The 13537-nt window shown below is 37.1% G+C and overlaps 1 protein-coding gene and 1 pseudogene across 2 annotated transcripts in view; both read left to right on the forward strand.

Moving 5' to 3' along the window:
* The window catches only part of FHIP2A (FHF complex subunit HOOK interacting protein 2A), a 40892-nt gene extending 30320 nt beyond the window's left edge, over nucleotides 1-10572 (forward strand). For both annotated transcript variants that reach the window (XM_055424576.2, XM_055424577.2), the window contains exons 15-17: nucleotides 5102-5242; nucleotides 7065-7168; nucleotides 7268-10572. In XM_055424576.2, coding sequence (XP_055280551.1) covers nucleotides 5102-5242; nucleotides 7065-7168; nucleotides 7268-7373 — 351 coding nt within the window. In that variant the 3' untranslated portion in view covers nucleotides 7374-10572. The remainder of the gene's footprint in view (nucleotides 1-5101; nucleotides 5243-7064; nucleotides 7169-7267) is intronic.
* On the forward strand, nucleotides 5258-7040 carry LOC148776032 (mitotic-spindle organizing protein 1 pseudogene; annotated as a pseudogene).
* Nucleotides 10573-13537: the final 2965 nt, after the last annotated feature.

The raw sequence follows: 13537 nt of genomic DNA on the forward strand, positions 1-13537 counted from the left end.
TATACGAGCATAGGGAGTTACAAAAGAAATTTATTGTACAATCAGGCTGTCTTCAATAACCAGAAAGCCAAATAAAGAAATGATAATAAAGTATTTCACTGGGTTGACTTCAGTCAGCCCTGTTCCTGATAATAATCAATAAAGACATAGTCAAGTCCTTTTTTACTTTAAAATATAATACTAAACACATTATATTTTTCAAAAATTAAGACTGACAACACAACAGTGTCATGAATACCAGATGTTATAACTTCTCAATTATACATGCAGAAATTAGCTGTTTTATTATTAATTATCCATAATAATGTTTAATCCCAGCCTGGTTAGCCTGATACTATTAGGGGTATCTATGTACTATGCAATGGTTTTTCCTGTGGTCATGTATGGATGTGAGAGTTGGACTGTGAAGAAAGCTGATCGCCGAAGAATTGATGCTTTTGAACTGTGGTGTTGGAGAAGACTCTTGAGAGGCCCTTATACTGCAAGGAGATCCAACCAGTCTATTCTAAAGGAGATCAATCCTGGATGTTCATTGGAGGGACTGATGCTAAAGCTGAAACTGCAATACTTTGGCCACCTCATGCGACAAGTTGACTCACTGGAAAAGACTCTGATGCTGGGAAAGGTTGGGGGCGGGAGGAGAAGGGGACGACCGAGAATGAGATGGCTGGATGGCATCACCGACTCTGTGGACATGAGTTTGAGTGTACTCCGGGAGTTGGTGATGGACAGGGAGGCCTGGTGTGCTGTGATTCATGGGGTTGCGGAGAGTCGGACACGACTGAGTGACTGAACTGAACTGAACTGAACTGATGTACTATGAACATACAAGCAAACATCGTTTTTAGCAAAAGCAGTTAGAAAAGAGAGAAAATGAAATTAAAACAAGCATGTTGGACCCACCAGAACTTATGATTATCTTTGCGATCTGATTATAATGCTCGTATCTGAAAAGGCCTGGGAAGTCAAAGTTTTTAAAGACGGAAGGCTTGAGGCTAGGCTCCAGAGTTCACACACTAAGTCACGTCAACTGAAACGAAGGATTTCTTTTAACATCCTAACAACATGTCCTGAATTTCTGCTGTTTCATTTTTTGTTGATTGATATTTAATACTTAACAACCAAAGTATTCGGGTTCAATCCCTGATTTGGGAAGATCCCATAGAGAAGGGAATGACACCCCACTCCAGTATTCTTGCCTGGAAACTCCCATGGACAGAGGAGCCTGGTGGGCTACAGCCCATGGAATCACAGTCAGACAGGACTGAAGGGACTTTCCCTTTTGCTGTGGGTATTGTGCTGTACATCATGGCTGTGTAGCACCCCCCCTCAGCTGGTGGGGAGGTGTACAGGAAACCTCCCAGAGGTTTGTATCTTTGTGCTGGCTCTCTAGGCTGTTTGAATCTGATTAAACAAAACACCCAGGAGACATCAACAACCAGTATCAAGTCAGTAATCTTCAGAAATGTTGACCAAAAGCACTCAGAAGGAATCTAAATATTAAAAAGTAGTTTCGGAATTGAGTGGAAAGATCCCCTTGGAATCCCCATCACACTTGAGCGTTTTTCCCTTCCATCTGTGGAGCAGTGACGCAAAGGATGCACTGGAGATGGACCATCCTGAAACGTCTGCAGTCCTTTTCCTTTCACCAGTGCAGCAACAGTTCAGACAGTGTCCCACTCACTCTTCCTGGAACCCTGAGTGACAGGCGGGACAGCTCCCTGTGTTATTGTATAAACAACAAATCCTTAGTTTTAGTTAATGTGACTTAGTGAGTGAACTGTGGAGCCTAGCCTCAAGGCTTCTGTCTTTAAAAACCTTTATTTCCCAAGCCTTTTCAAATAAGGACTTTATAATCAGATCTCAAAGACAATCATAAGTTTTGGTGGGTCTAACGTGCTTGGTTTAATTTCATTTTCTCTTGTTTCTAACTGCTTTTGCTAAAGATGATGTTTGCTTGTATGTTCATAGTACATGCTGCTACTGCTGCTGCTAAGTCATTTCAGTCGTGTCCGACTCTGTGTGACCCCAGAGACAGCAGCCCACCAGGCTCCCCCATCCCTGGGATTCTCCAGGCAAGAACACTGGAGTGGGTTGCCATTTCCTTCTCCAGTGTGTGAAAGTGAAAAGTGAAAGTGAAGTTGCTCAGTCGTGTCCGACTCTTAGGGACCCCATGGACTGCAGCCTACCAGGCTCCTCTGTCCATGGGATTTTCCAGGCAACAGTACTGGAGTGGCTTGCCATCGCCTTCTCCTCACAGTACATAGATACCCTTAATAGTATCAGGCTAACCAGGCTGGGATTAAACATTATTATGGATAATTAATAATAAAGTAGCTGATTTCTGCATGTATAATTGAGAAGTTATGACATCAGGTATTCATGACACTGTTGTGTTGTCACAGCCTTAATTTTTGAAAAATACAGTGTGTTTAGTATTGTTTTTAACTGTAGTGATTTTAAAAAGATAGTAAAATGCTAAGGTCCACAGCAGAATGTAAAGAATACCAGGAAAAATGTGGGGAAACCCAAGTTCAAAGGGAAAAGATTTAATTTGGACAACTCAAGTTAGCTGTTTCTCACATTTTCTTATTGTTAAAGTGAAGTTGACGTTACTTGATTTGCTTAAAAGGACTATGGGCGGGGGGAAGTAATTTAAATTGCTTTTAAAAATATAAAATCTTGTTAAATGCAGGTGTTATAAGAAATTTCAGACATTACCAAGTTGTTAAGATGGATAAATTCTTATAATTTGGCCATCCACATATTTCTGTTCTGTTCTGTTCAGTCGCTCAGTCGTGTCCGACTCTTTGCGACCCCATGGACTGTAGCCTACCAGGCTTCTCCATCCATGGGATTCTCCAGGCAAGAATACTGGAGTGGGTTATCGTTTCCTTCTCCAGGGGATCTTCCCGACCCAGGGATCGAACCCAGGTCTCCCGCATTGGAGGCAGACGTGTTAACCTCTGAGCCACCAGGGAAGCCCCATCCACATATTTGGCTTTTAGTAAAAGAGTTGAGATTGAGTTAGCGGGTGACATCTAAGTCAAAGTTCATTGTCCTAAAATTCAGACCTTGTATTTAGGGTGAGCTTATTAAAAAAATGGGCCAAGTCCATTTAACATGTCAGAAAAATCTAGTTAACTTTGATTTCAGGTGAACACTCTATAAAGTACAACATAATCAAAATAATAGATGCAAACAGTTAAGAATCCCCTAAAAAGCCAGCTTCGTTTAAAATTATTACCAATATGAAGTAGAAACCATTTCAGAGTGTGATGGAACAGTTTCTATCTAGCTGAATTTTATTTTCATTTTCACAACATTAAAATATAATCTGAGTCAGCCTTAAGTTTCTTAAACAACCAAAGATATAGCTTCTTGTTTCAAAAAGCTTAAAATCAAAGTAACACCATATAGAGAAAGTTAAGTAGTAGTGTATCATTGTTAAAAGCCAAATTTTGTCAGTTTATTTACTTAAAGCACCTATAAATGGTGGAATTTAGTGACCTAAAAATCTGAACCACCTGAAATGAAGTCATATACAATACTGTACTTAAGTTATATTTTAAATGATTTTGTCCACATTTTTTTTTACCAACTGTATTCTTCTTAAAGGTTTTTAAAAGTGTTTCCTTTGTTTCTAAAATGCAATTTAATGTGAATTCATTGTTTTGAATTGAATCTGGGAGAAGGCTATTCTGTCGCCAATATTATCAAATAGGAAAAGATGCCCTTCAATCTATCCTTTAATGGGAGTTGTTTCTGCTTTCATTTATCTTGCGTAAGGCTAGATTTTAAGTAAGAGTGACTTAGGGGAAGTTTTACTTCTTTCAGAAAATCTGTGTTCATGAATCTAGTAGTAAGCAATAAAGACTGAAATTGGACTTTAGCACAGGACTTGAATTTTTATTCATATAACAGTATCTTTGATATCTTCTGCACATGCTCAAGCATTGGTCATCCTTTGAATACCAAATATTCACTTCTTAGTTGGTATTCATTATGATCAAGAGCTTAAAAGCTCCTCAGTGAATGAGGGTAAACCATTCTGGTTACCATTTCTGGTTACTGTTATCTTGGTCCTGAATCACTTTCCCCTTCCTCCTGCTGCAGCATCCGTTTCTCATTCATGCAGTCACTGAGGCTCTTTACAGCCTTCTCACCGAAGTCAGTTTTGTTTCAGCCACTCAGTTGCCTCTGACTGCTTAGAAGAAGAAAAATGGAAGCGATGAGAGATTTCTGTTGAAAGTTCTAGGCACAATAATAGCAACTCTTTTTGTATAGCACGCGTCTTGCTTTGATTTTGACACATACTCTGTAAAGTACCTCCAAGCTGCTTTCTATGAGGAATAAACAGATTAAGTATAAGAAACTAGTAAAATAGTAATACTGTAATACAAAATGTGTATGAGGAACTTTACACAGATATATGGTCATTGTTTTGAAAGAGTTAATGTTCTTGCTCAGTAAAGATGGTGATCCTTTCTGTAATCGTGACTTTTTAAGTTCTAGTTCACTATTAAGGCTTGTGGTAGTTATTTCTAATAACTCTTATTTCAGAGTACTTTTACTCTGTTGACAAGGTTCTGTGATATATATGACTTTATTGTATATATGCTTTTGATAATTGGCAGCAGTTGAATAATTTAAAACAAGGATTGTCATTTCTAAAATTAGATTACTTAAAAAAATTTAATACCTTCCCTTTTTTTCTTTGTCTAATATTTAACGTGCCTTCTATTGTTTGTAGTATATAAGTCTTTTTGGGTTTTGATGACCTCTTGAACTATCTTACTAACTTAAAAAACCTGCAAAAAGCAGAGACATTCTGTCAGTGTTATATGTTTATTTTTCCTATATGTTTATGTGCATGCTTTTCTGGTTTTAAAGTTTCAGGACTGTGATGTATGCACTTTGAGATGGTAAGAGCTAGAGCTAATTTAGTTACAGATACTGTCATTGTAGAAGAGCATATAGAGAAGGATTAACATGGTAGATTGTTTTTTCTTGAAAAGACAAATTGAAATGGTAAATTCAGTGCTCAGGTATATAAATAAAGATAATGTCAAATATCTTTTTGCTCTCTCCCTCTCTGTAGCCATATGATGTCAACTTACAAGTAACGTCGGTGTTATCTAGACTTTCTCTCTTCCCTCATCCACACATACATGAGTACCTCTTGGACCCTTATGTGAACCTTGCTTCTGGCTGTAGATCTCTATTCTCTGTAATCGTCAGGGTGAGTTCTCAGTTTTGTTATATTCTCCAGGATTGATCAACCTGACCAATTAGCATCTTAATAACATTGTATGTAATTAGTGTCATGTAATAAAAATATCTAAAGGGCTGACTCATTAGAAAAGACCCTGATGCTGGGAAAGATTGAAGGCAGGAGGAGAAGGAGACGACAGAGGACGAGATGGGTGGTTGGCATCACCAACTCAATGGACATGAGTACGAGCAAGCTCCAGGAGATGGTGAGGGACAGGGAAGCCTGGTGTGCTGCAGTCTGTGGGGTCGCAAAGAGTCAGACGTGACTGAGCCACTAAACAACAACAGTGATGAAAAATATCATGAGGCCATGGCTAGCAGCAGTGGTGCTGGGTCGGTGGCGGCGGCAGCGAATCTGAATGCGGTGAGGGAGACCATGGACATCCTACTTGAGATTTTAAGAATTTTGAATACTAGATTAGATATGGAAACTCTGTCTATATGTGTGCGGCTTTGTGAACAAGGAATTAACCCAGAAGCTTTATCATCAGTTATTAAGGAACTTTGCAAGGCCACAGAAGCCTTAAAGGCTGCTGAAAATATGACAAGCTGACTTTCTGAATAAATCCTGATGGGCTATGTCAAGCTGTGTAAGAAGATTGAAGATTGCATTGTAGTCAAGAACGTACAATGAAATCACTGCATGTAGCAATGTGGAAACATTGTTCTTTTTAAAAGAATTATAAAACCATAGCTTTATAAATCAGTGGAAAGTGGCTTACAGAGAAAACTATCAGTTGTGTTTACATCACATCTTTTTTTTTTTTTCTTTAACCACTCTAATGCTTTGGCATTGCTGTGTTCATATTTATGTATTCCTAATTTATAGCTCTGATAGCTTTAATTTTCTAAGCAGTCTGTCTATCAGATGTGCACATCTGCTGTGCCTGGGTGAACTATAGTGGAACCCATCAGCAGTAATGTTGTAGTTAAGACTTGTTGACATTTCCATTATAAACTTAAATTTTGAATTGTTTATGCAAAATAACTGTGGATTTATGTTGTATTAGGCTGAAAGTTGACAGAATTTCCGCTACCATGTGTGGATTTTTGATTTAGATTCATTATGCATATCAGAATCTTGTTTTTTATAAGAACATGGAAAACGTGTTGTTAATCTGCTCTTTAACAAAGAATATTTCTCTTTTAAACATAAAGTTTGAGTGGCAGTTAATAGTGTGACCCAGATCATATTAATATTGATTGAAAAGTAAAACTTTCAGAAAACTTAGATTTTAAAGGTAATGACGGTGCTTAGCTTAGTATTATTTGTCATTTGATTGATTTAAATTTAGGGAAGATATTAATTGAGAATGTTTTTCTAAGTTTTTAATTCATAATGAAACAATTCCAACATGAAAAGTCTTTTTACTTTTGTTAAATAAAAATAATTTGAGTGCTTACTTAATAAAATACCTTGAGTGGTTACCTAGTAAATCACCAAACAGGTGGTGACATTCAATAAATAATGTTAATATTTTCTGAAGGAATAAAGATTTCCAGTCATTAAACAAAAAATTTTAAAAAAAAAGGAAAAATATCATGTATTTTCTGTTTAGAATTATTTTACTGCAGAATATGGAGAAAAAAGGAAGATTCATTCTCTTAAATGATACATGTAACTCTTGTATTTTAAGGGATAGCTGTGGGTCCTTTATCCAGGATTGTTACGTGAATAGTGAAAAGTGACAGTCTTCATTTAGTAATAGGAAATGGAATTTTTTTTTTTAATCCTGAAAATCCTCCATGGAGTTTTCAGGAACTGAGCCCCTTTCATCCCTGTGATGCAGGTTGTAGGAGACCTCATGGTTCGAATCCAGCGTATTCAAGACTTTACTCCCAAGCTTCTACTAGTCAGAAAGCGATTACTTGGTCTGGAACCTGAAGGACCTGTGTAAGTCAGTGTTTCTCACATTGTTTGTCTAAAGCTTTGCCTTCTTTTGATGATCTGTTAATACCCTGAATTGATTAATTGCCTGCTTTCCCTTCCTAGGATTGACCACATCACTTTGTTGGAGGGTGTGATTGTGCTGGAAGAGTTCTGTAAGGAGCTGGCGGCAATCGCCTTTGTGAAATACCATGCAGCCTCCACACCCTAAACAGCATCTTTCAAGTAATCAAGGGAACAGAACTATCATGTACATTTCATCAAAAAAGCCTCAGTTCCACCCAGTCACATGACAATAAAAAGCCTTTTTAAATGAAGCATTGCTGTAAACTGGACAGAACCATTCAGAACCCACTGAGTGGACACTCTCAGTACAGTGTCGTGTGATGTTGTTTTCACTGGCTTTATCATAATGGTTCTGTATATAAAGTTGCACGTCCTTGAATCCAGGATACAATCAAAGGAACTTCAGGAAATAAGCATTTTTAATGCCTGTGTGAAAAGCTGCAGAATTTCTGATGTCATAACTTTGATGATACTTCTGTTAATCTAATATCCTTTTAGGTAGCAAGGCCTTTTGACATTCTTTGGGACTCAAGTGCTTACATTCTTTTGGATTAACAAGTAGCAAAAAAAAAAAAAAAAACCAAAACCCTAATTTTATAACTTTTTAAGGTCAGAATTCTTATCAAACAAAATATTAAAAAAAAAACTATAAGTGAGAAAAAAATACAATTTAGGAACTATCAAATGAATTAATAATAGAAGATAAAAATGTGTAGAGCTCCATTAACTTTCTTCAGCTTTTCTAGGAAGAACAGTTTAATATGATGAATTCTTGATTAATATATATATATATTTTTTAAAGAAACGTTCTTTTACACTTTTGTGCACATAGCCAGTTAGTGATTTTCATGTATGGGTCCCCGTTAATTTAAACTTTGTCATTTTTGCAACAACGTTGAATTTGTGCTCCCCATTGGTATTGTTTACTAAAATAGTATTTTTTAAGCTGATTAACATGTATTGGGTTGAAACCCTTTTCTTTTTTTCTGTCTCTCCATCCCTCTCTGAAACTTGCTTTGTAATTTGATTTTCGTATTGAAACTCATTGTAGTAGAGGTGGCAGCAATCCAAATGCCGATGGCCTCCTGAATGTTTACAATTTTTTTTCTCAGCCTTTTGTTTTAAATCATTCTAAAGAGATTTAAAAGCAAGCCAACCAATCTGTCCTGTTTACATATGAAAGAACTTGGGTAAAGTGGTATCTGTGGGCGTGGGTGCAGGAAGGAGTGGTGTGGGTAGTTGGCTGCGCTGTGCACAGCACGCTTGTCCTTGGTTTACACAATGGTGTTTGCTGACCCACTTTCTATGATTCCTTTAAGTGATGCTTATTACTCACATGTGCTTTTGAGCTTTCTTGGGTTTTTGTTTTGTTTTTTCGGTTGATGTGTTAAGCAGCAGCACTTTGCTCCTTCCCTTCCCATTTACTGACGTTTGTGGGAGCAGCAGTCTAGCGAGCCTTCCAGCCTGAAAGGAACCAAACTGCCCCTTGAGAGAACTTGTTTTGTTTAGCGTATTTGCATCTCTACACCCTACAGCATGTGTGTAGAAGCATGTTTTACACCTACTGCTGATTTTGTTGTATTTGTTTTTCTGATTTATTTTGTAGTTAGTTTTTGCTATTTATTAAGAACAAGATGTCAAAAAATTATGACTTTTCTTGGCTCTAGAATGCTTACCACTGTTAAAAACGACAAAAAAGTTAAATTTCTAAAATCAGTGCAAATCTTTGTTAGCTCACTCTGGGAGATTTATTAAGCGAAATAATGAAGAAATAAGTGGGAGATAGATACTTTGTGCATGTTTTTCTTTAAATGATTTTTAACCATGGGAAGGCATATTATTATTTTTGCTGTATTTATTGATGCAAGGAACACTGCAACATCTTTATTTTTAGATGTAGTTGTAGTCTACTTTGATGTAGGTGTATTTAAAATAGAACATTAAGAGATATTAGATATTTCTTAATGTTTTCATAGAGTTCAATAAGTGTAATGGCAATGTTACCTCGAAAGCCAAATACTATTTTATCCTTGATTTCACAATGGGACCTTTCGGCAAATCCATGAAACCAAGCTCAGAAAAGCTTTAACTCCTATTTGTGTGTGTGTGTGTGTGTGTGTGTGTATGCTGCTTCTTAAAAGATAATTATTTTCCTAAATTATTATAATGACTTTGATTTGTAATCAGCTAAAGCTTAAGATATAGTTTGTTTATCTTTTAAGTTGGTTTCTGTCTTTGTTTTCTTTTTCTTTTTCGTTTAGACCTAGAGCCAGCACAAGTTCTCACAGTGAGTTTGATTTGTTGGTGAAACATTGTCCTACATGACTAGCCATATTCATGCTTTTAGAAGTTGACTGTTTCTATTCCTTAGCACGTGCAGAACAGTGGCGTGCACACTGCGTTGGGGGAGGGTGGGCAGTACCACCCTAGGGATCGCTTGCCATAACAAGTTCCCAACTGAATTTTAGTCTTGCTTCACATTGGTGTATGGGTATAACATTCTTTTTTAAACTTTCTCTCTTAACAGTATAGTCTTTGGCTTTTTTTTTTTTTAGTAATGAGCCACATTCTTTACTTGATAGAACTCAAGATTTGTCCTTAGCCAGCCAATTATCATTGTAGTACTCACATTCTAACTCTGTAATGTTCTCATAATGTATCTGTCTGTGCAATATATAAGCTGTGAGTGAATTCATAGCTTTTTGGTTTAATTGTACATTATTGTATGTGTATATCTGTATATATATCTGTGTATATATCTATGAGGACCAAAATCCTTAGCTTGCTTACACTGTTGCTGGTGTAAAGATTATTACACTTAATTTTACGGGGCACAAATTATGGAATTACTTCATAATTCATGGTAACATATTTCCATAAATTATTGCATTAATATACAATTACCATTTAATTATGAAGTTTATAAGTATTGACAGAAGTTACAGTGAATTGCTAAAACCACAATTTATATGGTAATTATATTTTGGATTGTACAATTAATCAAAATATGCATGTCATTGTGACACTTGATGTGTTAAAACATGGTCGGTAATCATATTTCTGGGCCCTGTAAAATAGTGTTACTATAATACCTGTTTTGCTTCCTGCCTTGTTTACATTAAACAAAGGATATTTGGTAAATTTTTCTATTGAGCATCGTATAGGTTACTGACAGTGTTATGATGGCCTGGAATTCTAGGTCGGTCGTCTCTGAATAAACTCTTCAGATGGTGATTGTCTCCTACTATCTCTTCAGTGGAGGTTGTAATCAAATTTTTGTGCTAACAATGCATGCAGGACTAAGAGGGATAATTAAAAATAAATAATGTAATTTAAACAAAATATTGTCTTATATTTTTGCAGAATTCTAATTGGAAACATTTCATTCACTGATAAATACAAAACTGTAACTCATAATATACAAAAGGGTACAACACGTAACAGTCAGTGGTTCACTACAGCATTGATTTCAGAGAGAGAACAAAAAGAAATATATCAAAATATTTGTGGAGGGAGAATGTATAGCTTAAAAAAAATCCCCCTGGGTGAGCTTTATATTTTCCACCCCCCTCCTTCATAATCACTTCCCTCAAGAAAGGATTGTTTATGCAATCTAAGAAATGTAATTCATTGTAAGCATTATTTCTTAATAGATTTATAACATATAAAAACTCTTCTCTTTAACTGACATTTAAAACAATTTGACTCTAAGCTTATTCCATTCAAGTATTTGCCAAGTCCCTTGATTGGAAACTGAAAGAAATGTGTAATACATGGCCCAATGAGAAAAAAGAGCAAAAGCTAGTTATTAATCCCACCTACCCATGGTTCTTTTCAGCCAGTGTTTCTCAAAATAGTTTTATAAAGAAGGGAAGAGGTTTAAGGATGCAGGAGAGGTAAGGTTTAGGCATTGAAGAATCGAAGTTACCTCCTGATTATGAGCTTCTTCAAAAGACACCTGCGTTTTAGGAATGCATCAGCAGATTCCCAGTCCAAACTCCTGGTTCTGAATTTTGCAGTGTTCCATCTAGAATGCTAGTTATCTCAAGGGAATTTAAAGAAATAAAATTGTTAGGGTTGAAATTTTTGTTAGAGTAAACAAGTAAAGGCTGTTATCTCTTCATCTCAAAAAAAAATGCAAAAGCACTGCATGACAGTTCGATGCTGAAGTTTTCATAGAAGAAATAGAATAGGTTTTGGTTGGTCTCAAGCCAATTAGGAAAGTTGTTGCCTATACACCTCGCCTCATAGGAGACTGCTTTTTAAATTCAGTGGAACTAGACCCCACTACCCACGTTAGAGAGATTAAGCCTGTTTCATATAATTTTCCAGTTTGACTTGTGTGCATTAGGAGTTTTTATTTGTGTTATAGTAGCATTTCTAAAAATGTATCAGAAATAGGATACCTACATGTAGTTTAAAACCAAACCAAAACAATAATGTGGTTTATTCAACAAATACTGGGAGCTTCCCATGAACCAAGTTTTAAGATGGAAGGAAAACAAATAGGAAGAAGCTTTTCTGCCCTCAAAACGTCACAGTCCTGGTTCAGTGTTTTTACAAAAATAAAGTACACACCGGAACACTGATAGAGAAACAGCACCCAAGCACTGTGAGAGCACGGGGAGAAGGAAGTGGTGTTGCAGATCAGCAAAAGGGAAAAACCTCAACCTCGAGTGTTGACTGAATTACATTCATACTTGTAAGTACAGACAGGCCAGACATTCTGAGAAGTTACAGTGATAAAGGCAACTCGGCAATTGACAGACAGCTCTTGTGCATCCTGTTATATTTACCACCACTGTTTCATCATTCTGCGGTTGGTATAAGGCACCAGCCCAAGTAATTGTTCCTTGTGCTTTAGTCACTTAAGCTGTGTCCAACTCTCGACCCTATGGACTGCAGCGCGCCCAGCTCCTCTGTCCATGGGATTTTCCAGGCAAGAATACTGGAATGGGTTGCCATTTCCTTCTCCAGGGGATCCTCTGGACCCAGAAATTGAACCGGGATCTCCTGCATTGCAGGAGGATTTTTTAACCGAGTTATGAGGAAAGCCCCAATTGTACCGGGGGGCCCATATTTTCTCGATTGTTGAATAGTAATTAGCAGTTCTGATTTGACTTATCTCTTTATAGAACTATTATTTACATAGAAGGCAAAAAAACTGAAATACTAAAACCAAAAGATTTAAGGCTAAAAGATAATCTGAACATTAGGGGTGAGATTTGGTTGAATAAATTTGTAGAACAAAACCTTTCTCCTGGCTTGAATTCAATGTTCCCTTGGCCACATATCTTTATTCTCTGCTGGGCTGGGACACAGGTCGAAGCATATCCAACTAAGAACTAAATGGGCTGATGTAAACCAAACAGGTGAATTCAGAAACCACGTGCTGGATATGTGTGGAGATGGAATCTGCAAACCTTCACGAGGTTCTCATAGCTCCATCTGTTCCTGAAATTGAAGGCCAGGGTCAGTCTAGCAGGCAGGTGGACAGGCAAGGGATCACACCTGCCAGGACAAGGTGAGGAGACCTGACTTGTATTTCCCTTCCCATTCTGTCTTCTTAAGGTGTGTGTGTATACTCGGTCGTGTCCGACTCTGCGACCCCACGGACTGTAGCCTGCTAGGCTCCTCTATCCAAGGGATTTTCCAGGCAAGAATACTGGAGTGGGTTGCCATTTCCTTCTCCAGGGTATCTTCCTGAACCAGGGATCAAACTCATGTTTCTTGCATCTCCTGCATTGGCAGGTGGATTCTTTACCATTGAGCCACCAGGGAAACCCAATATTCAGGTTAGAGGATCTAAATAAGCCAAGAATACATCCTGGGTCTAACAGATGAATCTTTTTCAAAGCACATTTTTCAGTTGAGAACTATAAGAAGAATTGCAAACTTGAAGAGCTATCTGCAGCTCAGGAAAAAAGAAAAAGGAAAAAGAGCAAGTGACACACGCAGCCTGTGAGATTAGAGGAGACAAAGCAAAACCATCTTCAAGTCTGTTACTGCCTCAGGCCTGTAATTTATGAGAATCATAAAATCAATTTCATCATAATGCAGAAAGATGAGGTGGCACGCACATTTGCTATAGTCTGGGTAATAGTATATTTCAAAGCCCTGAAAATGAGATTCATTTATGTAATAACATGAGAAATGTATGCTTCATTCCACTCACAAATAGAATAGCATGTAGGGTTTTAATTGATTAGACTTCCCAAGAGACTCATGTACAGGAGATTTCTAGAGGGAAACAAACTAGTCATTCCTCAAATATTATTATTCTGTGTTTAAAACACACTTTCCTTCTTA

The sequence above is a fragment of the Moschus berezovskii genome, chromosome 12 (assembly GCF_049115385.1).
Source record: "Moschus berezovskii isolate FMDL1 chromosome 12, NW_MosBer_1.0, whole genome shotgun sequence".
Lineage (NCBI taxonomy): Eukaryota > Metazoa > Chordata > Mammalia > Artiodactyla > Moschidae > Moschus > Moschus berezovskii.